The sequence below is a fragment of the Suncus etruscus genome, chromosome 6 (assembly GCF_024139225.1).
Source record: "Suncus etruscus isolate mSunEtr1 chromosome 6, mSunEtr1.pri.cur, whole genome shotgun sequence".
Classification (NCBI taxonomy): Eukaryota; Metazoa; Chordata; class Mammalia; order Eulipotyphla; family Soricidae; genus Suncus; species Suncus etruscus.
In genome coordinates this window covers 110,653,578-110,671,133 of record NC_064853.1, presented here as the reverse complement: position 1 = coordinate 110,671,133, position 17,556 = coordinate 110,653,578, and the positions used below count along the sequence as shown (strand labels likewise).

The 17,556-nt window shown below is 40.0% G+C and overlaps 1 protein-coding gene across 1 annotated transcript in view; it reads right to left on the bottom strand.

The window, feature by feature from the left end:
• P3H2 (prolyl 3-hydroxylase 2) overlaps positions 1-15,513 on the bottom strand; it is a 175,765-nt gene extending 160,252 nt beyond the window's left edge. The window contains exon 1 of the mRNA XM_049776030.1: positions 15,058-15,513. Coding sequence (XP_049631987.1) covers positions 15,058-15,513 — 456 coding nt within the window. The remainder of the gene's footprint in view (positions 1-15,057) is intronic.
• Between the last annotated feature and the right edge of the window lie 2,043 nt (positions 15,514-17,556).

Below are 17,556 nucleotides of genomic sequence, written 5' to 3'. Positions count from 1 at the left end.
CCAAAATGTTCAAACCATAAGACATCTCCATATCTTTTAAAGAGCTTGAATCAGGTGATTTTCCCATTGATCATAAATGCAAGCTTCTTTTCCACCACATTCCCATGACTGGGGCTGGCAATTTCTGAACTTCTGATATAATCCATGCTCAGCTATATCAGGTGATATCTCAGTATTGTTTTGATCTACATTTTTATTATTACTTGACATGAACTTTAGTATTATTCAGCTTCTCAACTTAGGTTTGAAATAAAAATAAAAATTTTATTAGAGATCAGAAGGCTTTTAGAAAATAAAGCATTGATAATATAGTTTTTCAGAGTTAATAATTCAAACTCACTCCAAATTGGAGTCATCATTGATATTATAATTTAGAAATAAATGGAAAACTCTGAGTAAAACCTGTAATTCTAAACAAGATGAAACTCATTTCTCCCCAAATTTCTCCTTAAGCACTTCAAAAATCTTCTGTATGATATATAATAGAATAATATAACAGAATATGATTATAATAATGTAATATATAATGTAATATATCACAAGAGGACTATTGAAAAGTAACAAGAAGATGGACCACCTGGGAACCTAGCAAATACACATAATGATGATTTGTTTGGATTTTCTTTTTGTTTCTCATATATTCCAACCTGTACTCTGAAGAAGCCTACAACCTGAAAATATCAGTGACAAAAAAAGTGACCCCTCAACCTCTCCCAAAAATGAGGTACAAAGAATGAAAATATTTGTAACTATGTCTCCCTTGATTTAACCAGACCCCTGGAAGAGGCAGGAAGGGAAGATGGTATGGCAGATTGAATGGCAAGCTTGGACTTATTTCTCCCACTGAGGCAATGGAGGTTCTCTTGCCCCTCCTAACTGTTAAGCGAGGAATTGTGAAGAAGACTGGAGTCATATTTTTTTAACTTCAAATGTTCCTTTGGAATATTGTTTACCTTTTCAATACTATTGTATATGAAGGCCCATATGGAGCCAACAGCAATCCACATGTGAATCTAATCAGAGCAAACAGAGCCAGTTTGTAAAACTACAAGATCTAATAAATCAGACTAGGTTAAGAATGAACTCCTTTTAGCACTATAGAGTCTTAGCAAATAAAATTGTATTTTTTCTTAGCCTATCAAGGCAGTCTTGCTAACAGAGGTGTACTAACACTGCAAGTCCTAAGCAAGAAAATATTAATGGCCCCAAACGCTGTATTTCCACCCAGGGAAAGTGGGTCTAGAGCAAGGGTCGCCACAGGATACCATCCAAACAAAGCTAAGAGTGAAACATGCTGGCTGAGTAGCAATCTGTCTGGTCAAGATCAGGAGGGGTAGGAGGGGAGGAAGGAAAGAAGGGAGGGAGAAAGAAGAGAGGAAAAAAAACAAAAGAGAGTTTTTATTGAGTATAGGGGTTTAAGGACAGAAGGCCAATCCTGAGCCAGTTCTTTCCAAGTTTGCTTGAAACATGTAAAATATGCTAAGCAGGAAAATCTCTGTTTTTGGTAAAACCAAATTGTAAACAGATACAAACAAGATGTTTTTTTTTTAATGTGAAAGCAACTGTAAACCAACAAAAATACACTTGTTATTTATTATTAATTTAACTTAGAACTCTTAGAGGTAAGCCTGAGAGATAACTTGCCTGGTATCTGGCTGACCTGTTTGTGATCTCACGCTGCATATAATCCCTGCAGAAACACGAGGTGATCCTTGTGCACAGCAGGATCAAGCTCTGAACACTTTTCCAAAACCAAAATAAAAACTAAACAAACAAAAATTCTCAGAGGTAGTCTAACACCATAGCAAAATATATTTCAGATGTTATGTCAGATAATAGAGCCAGAAATCAGAGTCCATGTTATTATTCATGAGAATATTATTTATACTAAATATTACATGAGTGTAAGCACCCATGTTTATTTTACAACCTTAGTACCTTTTATTTTCTTTCTATTATTTTGTATCAGATAAGTTTTTTTATAGGGAGTGACACTGGTCTTAGACTACATTAACCATTGTTTGTTTGTTTGTTTGTTTTGGATTTTGGGGACATACCTGGCAGTGCTCAGGGGTTATTCCTAGCTCTGTGTTCAGGAATCAGTCCTGGCGGGATCAGGGAACCATGTGAGATGGCAGAGATCAAACCCAGGTCTTTTGCATGCAAGGCAAGCGCTCTACCTACTGTATTATATAGCTCAGACCATACATTCACCATTGTTAAGCAGGATTCTTAACTAGAGAGTCAGAGAGATGGTAACAGAGAATTAACACTTGCTTTGCATGCAGTTGCAGTTGACCTCTATTTAATTCCAGACAATGCATGGAGCTTCACAAAAGTGATTCCTTACCATAGCTAAGTGTGCCTCTATACCCTCACAAGAAGAAACAAGAAGGGACTGCAAATATCTCTAAGTTTTTATATCCAATTTAAAAATAAGAATCTATTTCAGATTGAGAAGCATAAAATCTTGCCTAGTTTAAAGTCATTTGTGTTTAAAATTTGAATGCAAATTTCCCAGTGAATATTTTTTTTTCTGATTGATACTGAATGCCTTTTTTGTTTATTTTATTTTATTTTATTTTTTTGCTGGAATTCCCTATTATATCTTAACAGGTGATAGTGTTGGAAAAGCTTTTTATATTTGTTTTGATTGTTTTGCAAATTACTGGTTTATTTTACTTAATTTTTTTAATCTGCAATAAAATTGATTTTTAATGGAATTTTAATCTTTTAACAATAGATATAACAGCATTGTTATTTTATATATTCAGTATTGCTACATCATGCTCATCACCAAAGTGTCTGAATCCCTCCACTATAATTCCAAATTCCCTCTTGACTGACCCACTTCCTTCTAATTTTTTTGATTGTGCCCATACCTCAGCATTATTTTCACTGGAGCTTACCTAAAATCTTGATTTGTTTCTACACATATATGTGAGATGTGGGTCTATGGTTGAATATGTCTTGCTCATTTGAACTAAGATCTTTGGCTTCTGCAACTTCTATTTGTTGTTATTTGTTATTTGTTCTTTATTACAATAAATAATAATCCTTATTATTTAGTGAAAGAAGTTCACTAATTAAATTTATTAGGATATCCTTCAATCACCAATACAATTGTCTCAGACAATGATTTCTTTAAAAAGAATCATTTTTAGGTGACCATTTTTTATTTTTAAGTGTTTGTATAAAAATAAAGTTTTGAAAAAAAAATAAAGTTTTGAGAATTTTATCTTTTTGTTTTTCCTAAACATGCTTCAGTTTAATGTTTTTGTTTTTGTTTTTGTTTTTTTTGCTTTGGTTTTGGACTATAGCCAGTGGAGCTCAAGGGTTATTCATACCTCTGCACTCAGAAATTGCTCCTTGCAGGCTCGGGGGATCATATGGGATACTGGGAATCCAGGTCCATCCTGGGTCAGCAACATGCAAGGCAAATGCCCTACCACTGTCCTATCATTCCAGTCCTAATTTGTACTTCTTAAAATACAAATTATTTTTCTTTACCAAATTCAATACTACTATTGTGCTCTTCTTTATGGTTTTACTTTAAAAATAATTGTCTAAAGATGTGAAATACTCAGATTCAAATGGATTACTTCCTTCCTAATGACCTTTCAACACCTGCCATCTCTAATATAGTTAATATTATTTTATAGTATTTTTTTTTATTTGGGGGAGCACCTGTTGACACTGAGGGGTTACTCCTGGCTATGCTCTTTCAAATCAGTCCTTGGTTGGGGGACTATATGGGATGCTGGGGATCCCAACCAAGGTCCATCCTGGATCAGCCATGTGCAAGGGAAATGCCCTACTGCTGCGCTATAACTCCAGCCCCAGTATCCTTTTTTTTTTTCCATAAGCAATGTGTGGACTTGCTGTACCAGATTACTGGTAATTTTGCTGTACCAGATTACTGGTAATTTTAGGAACTCAGGCTGCAAAACAAACAAAAAAACAAACAAAAACATAATAAAATCCCTGCTCAAATAATCCAACACCTCCAATGCTGCCTTTAAAGAAACAAAAGATATAGAGGTCTAAAAAGAAATCACATAATTTGTAACAAGGTTTATGTTGTTTAATTCCTAATTCATAATAAAGCTCATATTTTGGTTTTATTTATGCTTCTATTGGTAAAAAATAGTCTTCTTTTTTTCTTTCTTTCATTTTTTTTTTTTTTTTTTTGGTTTTTGTGTCTGGCAGCGCTCAGGGTTACTCCTGGCACAATGCTTAGAATCACCCCTGGCAGGCATAGGGGACCTTATGGGAACCCGGGATTCGAACCACCGTCCTTCTGCATGAAAGGCAAACGCCTTACCTCCATGCTCTCTCAGGCCCCAGTAAAGAATAGTTTGTTGTTGTTTTTTTTAAATGTATTTTGTTTTTGTTTTTCGGGCCACACCCTTTTGATGCTCAGGGGTTACTTCTAGTTAAGCGCTCAGAAATTGCCCCTGGCTTGGGGAACCATATGGGACACTGGGATTCGAACCAACCACCTTTGGTCCTGGATCGGCTGCTTGCAAGGAAAACACCACTGTGCTATCTCTCCGGGCCCGAAGCAATGTATTTTTAACTAAACTGGTTATTAAATTTTCCCAAAGCTGTTATTTCACATATTTACATAAATAATAATTTTAAACTTCAGAACAATACATATTCCTTTTTAAAATTTGATGAATATTAACAAAACAATCTGCATTCTTGATCAAATTATTCAAATTTTTATTCAAATTTTTCATGAACTCCAATTTCAGCACAAGTTTTTTCAAACAGCACAAGTTTTTTCAAATACCTTTTTCTTATCTGAAAGTGAAATATTACTAGCATTTTAAAAAATATATTTCTCATAGACCATACATATTTAAGTTATCCTCTTTACATATCTAATGCCTATAATTTGACATAAAATATTACTAAACTGCCACTATGTAATTACTCAGGAGTACATCCTGCCCTCATCTGAAAGAGAAACTTCAGTGTCTCTTCAACAGCTTTGACTTTGGAGGTGTAGATAATTGAAGGTATGAGAATTTTTTCATTCATCTTCATGGTCAATCAAAAAATGTTACAACTGAAAGGGCATGTCCATTGTTTAACTACTAGCTGTAAAAAGCATTAAAGCTTAAGGTAAATTAGTATGGATATTTTTCTGGAAATTCCTTGGTTTCCTTTTCATTTACCATATTTTCTGGCATATAAGATGACTGGGTGTATAATACAATCCCCTATTTTTCCTGCTAAAATATAGGGTTTGGGCCATATTCGCCATATAAGACTACCTCTCTTTTAACACACACCAAATGGAAATTAAAAACCATAAGAGAAAAACAGTAGAATCCTCAAAGGTTAACAGTATATGTTTAATAAAGCTAGACTTTGGAGTGCCAACAATTATTTTACATTTGTCATTTATAGTAAGTGATGTGATTTTTTAATTGTGATATACATTGAGAGCAGGGAAAGGTATCTCCTCCAAGAGCAACTGGCTGGGATACAAAACCATAAGAGAAAAACAGTAGAATCCTCAAAGGTTAACAGTATATGTTTAATAAAGCTAGACTTTGGAGTGCCAACAATTATTTTACATTTGTCATTTATAGTAAGTGATGTGATTTTTTAATTGTGATATACATTGAGAGCAGGGAAAGGTATCTCCTCCAAGAGCAACTGGCTGGGACAGCTAGAGACAGAGCACCTCTTCTGTGTCCCATAAAAGCTGAACAGAAGACTGACCACATACACAAAGAAAGCCACATTCCATTGATGACACCAGGTGGCTGATGGGATGCAGCACTCATTAATTCAGTTCTTCTGTGTGCCCTGAAAGATTAATCAGGACAAGCAGAAGACTGAGTGATGACACCTGGCAGTTGGATGGGATGTGGTGGTAAGGGGGGGGCGGATCACTAGTCCCTGAAGCTGGAGTAAATTTCAGCATACCATATACCAAAGTATAAGACAACAGTAGGGAGATAAAATTTATTTTGATACCTTAGAGAATGGTGATTTGATACTGGTCTCTAGTATCTAAATATCAGGAATAATGCTAACCTTTCTAAAATACACAAAAAATAACACCATAGTGAAGAATTTCTCATCTTAAAATATTAGTAAGCTAGGTTGAGACATTTTTTTTACTTAATTGAAAACCTGCAGATTCTGAATGACTTTTTTGTTTTACTTAGTAGTAAAAGTAAAAAAATTGGCTATGAATGTCTCTGTCACTGGTGCCATTTCTAAATGTCATGTCCTTCTATCAAATATTGACTAATTGTACTATAGTTCATTTAAAAACTATTAAGAAATAGCTCTTGCTTTAGAGGAGAAATAATCAACATGGTCTACTTAGGTTAGGATCTGATACTCTAGTCTGAGATTGTTTAAAAAAATAAGATCTGCTTTTAAGGCAATTAAACTATAACTGGAGTTCTAATTATGTGATGATTTCTTCATGCAAGTCTACTAATCTTGGCAGAATAAAAGCATTTAGCAATAAAGCAAGAAGAAGAAATTTTTAAAAAGCTCCATTAACCTCCCTTCCCTGTGATTTATTAACTACTTATTAACAGTTCTGTTTCATTTTGGATTTATTTATCTTATAATAACTTTCTCTTTTTTTCTTCATTCCAGAGTTCCAGAAAAAGTACACAGCAATCCTTATCAGTCTCCTGTTACTCCTGCTCAAAAATTGAAACCATTACTTGCAGATAATGAATTCCAGCAGAAACATTCCAATAGTCCTGGATTTCTGAAAATCCTGTTATCTAAAACTCTCTTTCTATAGACCTTTTTCTTTCACTTTCTAAAAAAATTTTTTTACTTTATTTATTTTCATTAGGAAATTTGTAGAATAGCATTGACCTAGATTGCTATATCTGAGTTTTTCCCTAAAGTGAACTGAACAGTAGTACAGCATCAGCAGACAATAGTTTAAATTTCCAAAGGCTATTTTATTTAGAAAGTAATATAAGAATCATATTATGTTTTGCCTTGTTTTGTTGAGTTCATTGTTTTCAGTGTGAGTCTCACAAATAATGATCAATAACAATGTCACAAGACAGAACCTGGAACTCTTAGATTCTAATCGTTGCTCTTCAGTTCAACTCCTATATCTAGCTAGAGCACTTTGCTTTATGGGTAAGACTTATATATATATATATATATATATGTGTGTGTGTGTGTGTGTGTGTGTGTGTATGTGTGTGTGTGTGTGAAATGGTCTAAAATATTGCTGTTTACGAATGAGCTGTGTGCAATTGCTGGAAAAGAATACTAAGAAAGGTGAAGTAAAATCTTCCCAATATACACTAAGTTTTGCAAATGCACAAGGCATGAGGTGAGGAGAAGCTTTTTGAAAGGAATTTTTAACAAGTATATGATAGGTCAGAGATATACCACAAGGGTTACAGTGCCTGCCTTTTAACAGCCAATCCTCCTTCAATCTCTGACACCTCATATGGTCCCCGAAGTGATATCATCCCCAGAAGTGATACCTGAGCACAGAACCAGAGGTACACCCTGAGCAAAACTGGGTACGGCCCTCAATCCAAAACCAACACCAACAGAAAAAGGGAAGTTGCCTATGTCTGAGATTCAATTAAATAAGAAACTCAAAGGCCTTTGTTATGCTAGAAACAAAAACTTGGGACTGGAGAGCTAGCACAGTGGTAAGGCATTTGCCTTGCATGTAGAAGGACAGTGGTTTGAATCCCAGCAACCCATATGGTCCCCTGAGCCTGCGGGGGGCCATTTTTGAGCGTAGAGCCAGAAATAGTCCCTGAGCGCTGTCGGGTGTGACACAAAAACCAAAAAAAACAAAAAAACGAAAAAACAAAACAATAAAAACAAAAACTTATATCAACTACTACCTACTTTTCTCTTTTCTCTGTGATTCCCTTTTCAGTTGTAATTTTAGTATATAGAAGACTAATATGTCTTAAAACAGGGGAGTGGAGGGATAAGGAGGGAAACAAAATAGAAAACAAGGTCAATCAAAAAGGAATGTGGCCAAGTATACTCCATCAATACTCTGTAGTCCTCACAAGCACTGAAAAGCATTACTTCTTTTTTTGAATTGAAAATGGTATCTCTGTGATTTTGTTTTATATGTTATATCCCCTCTCTCCACTTCAATTCCCTCTGTTGGTGCTGTTGTTGCAATGACTCAGAGTCATGTATATGTTTGGGTGTGGTGGTTCACACATTTAGTTTGGTGTTCCCCAAAGCTCACACAACCAATTAAAGTGCTTGTATGCTCAACTATGATGATCATGGGACACCACAGATGTGTGGCTTGCACACTTTCTGATTGTAGTACTTCCCAAAGGGTCATTGCAGTCATCATATTGTCCTCACTCATCCTGGCTACTGTCTTCATATCATTTTATTTTAACTGTGATGTTCAATATGAGTCACAACCACTGGCTGCGGAGCTTATACAGATGTGGTTGCAGCCCTGGGAGTACTGAGAGCTGCCAGATCAATAAACAGGGCCTCTAGTATCAAGCATTGAGGATCAAACTCAGGACTTCACACTCAAAAGGCAGTCACTCGAGTCACTTGGCCATCTCCTGGCTTCCAAATCACTTTTTTTAAGGGATGTTTTGACCATATGGCAGACGGTCTAACTCACACAGAAATGACATAGCTAGAAAGTTACCTAGTAGAAAAAAAAAAAGGAGATGAATAAAAGGACAGAACAAAAATAGAAAAACTGACTGGAAAAAAAAGGACAGGATAAATCATTTTTCTTAACAAGACAGGGAAAATTTTCCACCAGACGAGTATGACTCTTGGCTGAGTGGGCTCTGTATCATGTGGATGAAAAGGCAAAGCAGGCGGGGCAAATACTTCAGGAAACTCGCATTATGTCAGCAGTTACTGAAGGCAGCAGGTCCCAGCAGGTCTCAGCGTCACCAGAGCAGTAGCAGCAGTGCCTTTCACACAGGTCTGGAAAGAGCACAAGACTATAATTCTAAAAACTCACTACCCGGTTCCAGGTCAGTGCCACTGGCTGATCCTCCTTGAATCACATGGGACCTCTTGAGACCAGTGCTATTAGCTCTCTGGCAAGCTGCAGCATTTTTATAGTCCCAATAATCACCATTCTTCAACTCCGCTAGATTTTTTTTGTTCTTTTCTTTTTAACAAGAGGCAACTGAACTGAAGAGTAAGTACAGCTGGCAGGATTCTGGCCATGCATGCAGCGAAACCCAGGTTTAATCCCAAACACCCTTTATGGTCTCTCAAGTCTGCCAAGGGAGGGAGGGAGGAAGGGAGGGAGGGAGAGAGGGAGGGGGAGAGGGATGAGGAGAAGAAAGGAAGGAGAGAAGAAAGGAAGGAAAGAAGGAAGGAGAGGATGGAAGGAAAGAAGAAAGGAAAGAAGAAAAGAAAGGAAAGAAAGGACAGAGGAAGGAAGGAAGGAAGGAAGGAAGGAAGGAAGGAAGGAAGGAAGGAAGGAAGGAAGGAAGGAAGGAAGGAAGGAAGGAAGGAAGGAAGGCAGCAAGGAAGGGAAGGAGGATGGGAGGGAGGATAGGAGGGGTGAGATGGTAGAGAAGTGATGAGATGGAAGAGAGAGAGGGAGGGGTGAGATGAAAGAGAGGGAGGGAGGGAAGGGAGGGAGGGAGGGAAGGGAGCGAGGGATGGAGGAAGGAAGGGATAAGAGGAGGGGAGGGATAAGAGGGAAGAGAGGGAGGGAGAGAAGGAAGTGAAGAAAGGAGAAAAGGGGGAGGGGGTGAGGAAAGAGAGGGAGAAAGGGAAGTGAGGGAAGGAGGGACAAAAGAGAGAGAAGGGAGGGAAGGAAGGAAAGAGAGGCAGGAAAGGGAGGGAGAAGCAAGGAAGAAAGTATCCTGCAACATAAAGGGCAGGAGAGAGAATGCAGGCGCGAGGTGATCCTGCATGCACTGGCCGAATGTCCATCCCTATCACCATATATAACTACTGAAAATAGTTGAATATAACCTTGGAGACCCCGATCATTTCTGAGTGTAGCTTTGGATATGGCACCAGTGCATGAAGAGCATTGTGTCATTGGGCTGTTGCACTGAATTGGTATCTGGCATAGCATAGTATAACCAGAGTTATAACTTAGACATCCTGAGTACCATTTATGAAGCAAAACCCCCCCAACATAAAATATGGTAACACTGAAGTACATCATTATATATGTTCCAAGAGTGTTTTCTCACAATTCTTCAAAATTGAGTCTCAACCACATTTTGTGAGTTAAATGCTTATTTTGTTTGCTGACCTCTGACTCACAGTGAATGAACACCAACTATTTTCCTAAAAGAGCCTTAGATTTAACCAAGATGCTCTTGTAGACCCCTTCAGGCTCTAAAATCTGTTATTCAAGAAGTTCTGAAATTTACTCAATTGCTTTGCAATACAAAAGAGTCATTATGGCACTAGAAAGAGTGAATTGACATTTTTAGGTAAATTTAGCACCTTTCAAACATTATCACAAGATGCCTATTAAACAAATTGATGTCTTATCAAACATTAGAAATTCCATACAACTATCTTTTTGGTGTTTGGTGTTTGTTAGGACACATATGTAATTGTGATAGAAGGCATTTGATTCTCAAAAATGAGAATTAAAAGAGATAGCTGTTAATTACTTGTTTTATTAAAGTCTGAAAGGAATCTTGGTATTCCTAGGTCTGAGATAAGAGAAACCTAAGCAATTCTCTTCTAGTTGAATGGTAAGTCTCCATGGTACTCAGTGCATGACAGATAAAAGATGTCAAGGCCTCCAAAAAGATAACACTCGCTAGAACTAAACTATTGTGATTCTAACTCCTCAGCAACAAAACTAAATGAAATTTAGACAAAGCATCTCTCTGGCTTCTTTCTTAAGTAGGACAAAAAGATATTCACTAGTGGAATTTATGATTCAAGCCCCCAAAATAGGCCCAATTGTGAGAAGAAGAAAAAAACACAAGCCCTCATCCCCTGAGGAAATAACCACTAGCATCATTTCAGAACAGCTATTTCTAGTGGACATAAAATCAGCCTTCTGTCATTTGAGCACATAGTTTTATTATAGCCTATTTATATTCTATAAAGTTCTATTATAACTGATCAGAGGAATCTCCAGTTTTCACTAAAATCCAGTTCCTAATTTAGATGCTTCAGATGTATTTTTCCTAAATCTAATTGAGATTAATCAAATCAGTCCTTTTTGTTTCCCCAGTTTTCAGACAAGGAGACTAAAGTTCAGAGAGTTTATGCAACTCACTCATAGTCACAGAGGTAGAGGCTGAATTCATTTGCTTGGAATCCAAAGAAGAATAAACAAAGCCCAGATGCGGAAAAGTGTCAACCAGGCATGTACAACCAGGCATGCCTTGTTCTCTCTGGCTGGGTAATGACAGAGTTATGTGTGTGTGTGTGTGTGTGTGTGTGTGTGTGTGTGTGTGTGTGTGTGTGTGTGCGTGTGTGTAGTGGGAATAAAAGCAGGACCTAGGAAATAAAGGGAAGCTAGGCTGTTTATACTATTTAAAATTATAAATTTCATATAACAGCACAGTGAACCATCTATAAACATTCCTAGGAAGAAAGATTCTGTTAGAAACTCTTAGGTTTGGGGTCAGGAAAGATAATATAGTGGCTAAGATGCTGGCATTGCAAAGGTGCTGGCACCATATAAGGTCCCCTAAGCACTACCAAGGCAGAAGTAAGGTTGGAGCACAGCAAGGCATAAGCCCCAAACAGAACAAAACAAAAACATAAAATAAATAAATAAATAAAGCTCTAGGGTTATAGTCTATGAGCCATGAGTTATATCTTAAAATCTAAAATGATAAATATCAACTCTGAAGAATCTCACCTTGCCTCTGAGCAAATAAAGAAAAAAATAGTGTGGCTATGAGCCATACGGAACTTCTACTTCAGAGCTGTCTAAACAAATTCTCTACATGCCAGGCCTGAAGGAATAAACCACAGAGCAGGATTTAGCATAGATGCCATTAATGCCTATTATGCCAGAAAACAAGGACCTACTCGTTTCTGGAGCTGTCCAAATCTGGCACCAGTATAGCCCTGAACATAGAAGCAGTCCCTGACATTCAAGATGCACCATGGGGTAATGGATTCAAAATAAGCACCTTCTCAAAGTTCTGTTTTCCACTTATTAAATCAAACCATATGTGATCATAGAAGAACCCTTTTCTTCTCTGGATCCTCCTTTCTTCATCTGTGACCTGAGAAAGTGACTCATTGAAACTTGGATTCCACAGTATCCAACACACCAATATAAATAATCTACTTCCATCAGCAAGGATTGGGTAAAGAATCACCCATTATTCCCCTAATACCTAACTGAGAATAACTTCACTTTATCTCTAGAAACAAATACACCATTACTGACCATCTTAAGATTTAGGATCCTCAAAATCTGACTTAAAGTCCTCTTTACTCACTGGACTACTATTTTCTATACAAATATAAACTGGATCACTGACTTCAAAGTGATTCAACAACTTTGGGGTACAATTATTATATACAGATATGCAGAGAATGTCTATTACCAGAAAATAAATACTCCCAGTTTCACCCCTGGTAGAGCTCAAGGATAGTTAGCTATTTTAAAAGAATTTTTACTCTCTCAAAGTTGGCATGTACATGTATGTGTGTGTGAGAGAGACTGAGGTACAAATTGAGAGATATAGACACAGATTATTAGGAAGTGAACATTACCTAAATATTTGAGTTCCTAGGGGAAAGAACTGCTGTGGTACACCTTATCCAATACTAATCAAGACATCCTACAAACTTTAGCCATTAAAAATTAAATAATAAATAAATTATGTTATTTTTTTCCATTGGGAATCATAAGTTACATAGTCAAGGAACTTTGCCTATTATAGAGCAGATGAAGCAAAGAATATAAAAACTTCTATTCTTAGGTACTCTACAGCTAAAAAAGAAGTTAGCACACAAATTAATATACTTTTGGAAGAACTCAGACTTCTTGGTTAATCCAACCACACCTAGTCGTTTACATGCTGAGGTACATATGAGTGACTAATTCCTGGGATCCATTCAAAGCTTGAGGCATACTAGACCTTTGACACGACCTTAGGCCAGGGACAGGAACACTGATTGTATAGTGAGAGCTTCATTACAAAATTAAAGAAAAGGAACCCACATTTGAGAATTGCTTCATACTATTTATTTTTATAGAACTAAACACAAACATGCATACCCTTTCCAGACCCATGGAAAGAAAATATGCAAAAGATGTGTGACAGAATTATCAGCAGGACTGCCAACCTCACATCTGAAACTCCTGGGAAAACCATACTACAGGGACCAAACTTGACCACCTGCATTGTGCTCTAGAAACTAATTTACTGTTTCTTTAGTGTTGTTTCTTGTGGGCTGATTTCTGTAAAACTAACCAAAATGTGTCCACTCATTTAAAATAAATCTTATTTATCTATAATAATACACGCTATCGCAAATCTATGAAGAAGTACAAGAAAGGAGGAAATACTGAAAGAATTCATGTTTTCTTCTTATTTCTTGTCCAAGATACAGGTCAGAGATAACTCCTCAACTACAGCATTGGAAATTAAGAGTTAGCTTCAGTTGTGATTCCTTGAACTCCACTGACATCTGTAAATCGCCATAGATCTCTGTCATTTGTGAGCAAAGATTTTTGTAAGCATGTTGATATATATCAGCACTTTATGTGCAGTTTTTGCCATTCCAGAAATTCAACCTGGGCCATTGGCTTGGTAACCTCCAAAGCTGCCACTTTTATAACAATCGCATAAAGGTCGACATGTATTAACAGAACAGCAGAAGTGAGAAGAAAGCATAGTAAGTTTAGAGTCACATGGGTGAATGGGAGCAAGGAAAGGCTAAAAAGGTAAGAGAGGCTGGCCAAATTCTTTGGCAATTGAACAGATTGCAAATTTGTGAATGTGGGGGAAATGCCAAAATACACTGGATACCTCTTCACACTATTCACACTAACTTCAGATAGGGTTAAGTGCTTCAAAAAAAAAAAAAAATGGAGGCCCTCAATCAAACTGGAAGGAAAAAAAAATGTTTCCCCTCAAGAGACACTTGGGGAGTGCCTCACAGATTCACCTCAACCACACATACTTTCTCTTGACCCTTTGATCTTTACTTTTTGTGGCTGTTTATTTGTTGGTAGATGCATGGGAGAAGCCAGGCTTGTTTGCAAACAAGTCAGCTTTCACCGACACAGTTTTGAGGATGGTCCTCAAATGTGGAAAGTTGGGGAGAGGGGAAAACCGACAATGTAGAGGGAATTAGGAAATGGGAAAGAAGAGAAGTGAATGGAGAACAAATGCTAGACTCTGCTGTGCCTTTACTGCAGCTAAGCGGGCCAGTTTTCTGAATAAACATAGTAATAATCTCTACTTCTGGTTTTGAGAGATAAATTCTGCAAGATCTAATGGCTCTGCTAGATGTCTAAGGTGTAGTTTGCAAAGCTCCAGCTCCCAGAGTGTCTACATAGATGCTTCAGCTGGGGACAGAAAGGCTAGACAGCACATCAGGGGGGCAAGTTACTGCCAGGAGATGGGGCAGCTCAGAGGACTTTGGGGGAGCACCCGGAAGCCCCCAGGAGCCCCGGGTGGGTCTGCGCTCAGGGTACCTTGATGTCTAAGGTGTAGTTTGCAGAATTCCAGAGCCCAGGGTGTCTAGATAGATGCTCCGGCAGGAGACAGAAACGCTAGACAGAACCCCAGGGGGAAAAGCTAAAGAGCAAGACAAAGGCTCTTAAGACAGGGCGGTTCAGAGGACTCGGGAGAGCACCCCGAAGTCCCAGGAGCTCCAGCTGGGTGGTCCTGCGCTCGAGGTACCTTGATGTCTAAAGTGTTGTTTGCAGAGCTCCAGCTGCCAGAGTGTCTAGATAGATAGATGCTCCGGCTGGGGACAGAAAGGCTAGACAGCACCCGTCGGGGAAAGAAAGGCTCGGGGCAAGGTTCTGCAATGAGACGGGGCAGCTCAGAGGACTTTGAGCACCCCGCGGCCCCTGGAGCCCCGGGTGGGTGTGGTGTGCGCTCGGGGTACCTTGACGTAGGCCCGCTGCAGGTAGTTGTAAGGCACTCGGCGCTGGAAGTCGCTGCGCACATCCTCGCTGGCGCGGTGCCTGGACGCGGGGCCCCCGAGGCGCTGGGTCTCGCAGAGGCGGAGGCAGCGCGCCCGCTCCAGCAGGGAGCGGACCCAGGACAGCTCGGACCCGGGGCCGGGACCGACTCCGAAGGGCGCGAGCGGGTGGCGGACGGCGCAGTGGCGGGCGCAGCGCACGCGGGTGTCCCGCAGGCGCCGGTGGCTGCGCAGCGCCGCCTCCAGGTCCCGCACGGCTCGCCCGGGGTCCCCGCGGTAGTAGGCGGCCACGCCGCTGGCATAGAGCACATCGAAGGGCGTTAGAGGCCCGGGCTCGGACTCCGGCTCCGGGGGGCCGCCCCGAAGAGGCGGCGGCAGCAGCAGCAGCAGAGGCAGCGGCCACCAGACGCGTCCCCGCATCCTCCGCCGCGGAGAGGCACGGGATGGCCACGCTCCAAGGCAGCTCGGGGGACCTGCGCTCCGGGGCCCCCTTTCGGCCCCCCCAAGGTGCTCGGCCAACTTCAGGTGCTCGTGGGCACCGGGCAAAGCAAGAGGCAGAGGCCGGGGCCGGGCTTTTAAGGGACTCCCGCCCACGGCTCCTCCCGCCGCTCTCCTCGAGCCCAGCGCGCGCCCTGCAGGCGCCCGGACGCAGCAGCGGGGATGCCCGGGTGGAGTCCCAATAGTGTCCAGGGCCGAGCGCTTCCAGGGTTTTCTCCACGCTGCAAGGAAAGGTTGGGCTAGGAGTGAGACTTTCAAGGGCTGGGAGAGAGCACGGCGCTAGGGCGTTTGCCTTGCATGCAGCCCACCCAGAACCGACATGGGTTCGAATCCCCGCATTCCATAGTCCCCTGAGCCTGCCAGGAGCGATTTCTGAGCATAGAGCCAGGAGGAATCCCTGAGCAATGCCAGGTGTGGCCAAAATAAATCAATAAATAAGCAAACAAACAAATAACTAAAATTACCCATTTGGAGTTTACAGAATTCTGCACCTTTAAATCAAGTTTGTCCTTCAGCTTCCCTTAGGGCCCCTCTGGAGAAGGAAAGTGGAAATCTACTTTTAGAAATCTGTGGAAAAAATTAAATGAAGGGCTGAACCTTGGACACCGAGCATCTTTGAAATCAAACCTTGGTGGTGCTGCTTCCTTTAGAAAGCATCTCTCCCTTTCTTGGCACAACTTGGTGTGTGTGTCTGTTGTGCATTGGAGCAATGCGCAGGGTCAAGGGAGAAAAAAACTGGGAACTGACCTTTCTGTACAAATGGCTGTTTTGCCAAAGGAGAGACAGGTTGTCCTTAATTCAGCCTTAATTTATAGACTATGATTTTGTGTAACCGAAGCTCTATTTTCTCAGCCCCTATGAAAGGCCAAGTGTTCCAAGATGACAGTGATTTTCAGAGACAAATTCTTATTGGAAGAGCTGTAATAAAGACAGAATTTAATAAACCCAGTGCCCCCAGGACATAAGCAATGAGAATCAATCTAGAATGGGAAAGCTGACAGAAGTGTCTGCCAGAATCAAAGGGCCTACTTGGAAGCTTTCATGTTTCCATGTGTCTCCAGTGCCATAAAATGCCTTCTGAGCCAAGGAATTCCCTCTTTTCTGTTCCTTGGCTTACACTCTCATAAGAATTCTAGGGGCCGTCGAGGTGGCTCTAGAGGTAAGGTATCTGCCTTGCAAGCGCTAGCCAAGGAAAGGACCACGGTTCGATCCCCCGGTGTCCCATATGGTGTCCCCCCCCCCCCCCAAGCCAGGGGCAACCCCTGCCTGAGCATCAAATAAGTGTGGCCAGAAAAACCAAAAAAAAAAAAAAAAAAAAAAAAAAAAGAATTCTAGAGAACTCATCATCTGGGGACCCTTGGCTCCAGCTATTCTCCTGGAAGCATACCTGTGGTCTTCCAGTGCTTGTGACAATTTCACCAATCCCTTTGGGCAATGGAAAAGAACCACAAGCATCACGTAATTGGAATTTTTGGTACAGAACCGCTACTATGATGAAGAGATTGCTGTTCCATCTCATTCCTTCATTCATATGGCTGGGTTTGACCAATGTGACCATGAATATACCTGTGTATAATAAAGGGGGATGGAAAAGTAGCTGAATTTTTTTCTTTAACTGAACCTCATTCATTTGATTTTGATAGAAGAATACCCATGTAAAAGGAATGTGTTCTTACTATCTTAGGCATTAATTGCTTCAGGCTTTGCACTTGGATTATCTGCTCAAACATTTCTCCTATGGATGGTCTGTGTTTAGAAAAAAATTAATATTTGGGCCCAGAGAGATAGCATGGAGGTAAGGCATTTGCATGCTGAAGGTCGGTGGTTCGAATCCCGGCATACATATGGTCCCCCAGCCTGCCAGGAGCGATTTCTGAGTGTAGAGCCAGTAGTAACCCCCAAGCGCTGCCGGGTATGACCCAAAAAACAAAAAAAGAAAAAATAATAAAAAGAAAACGAAAAAAT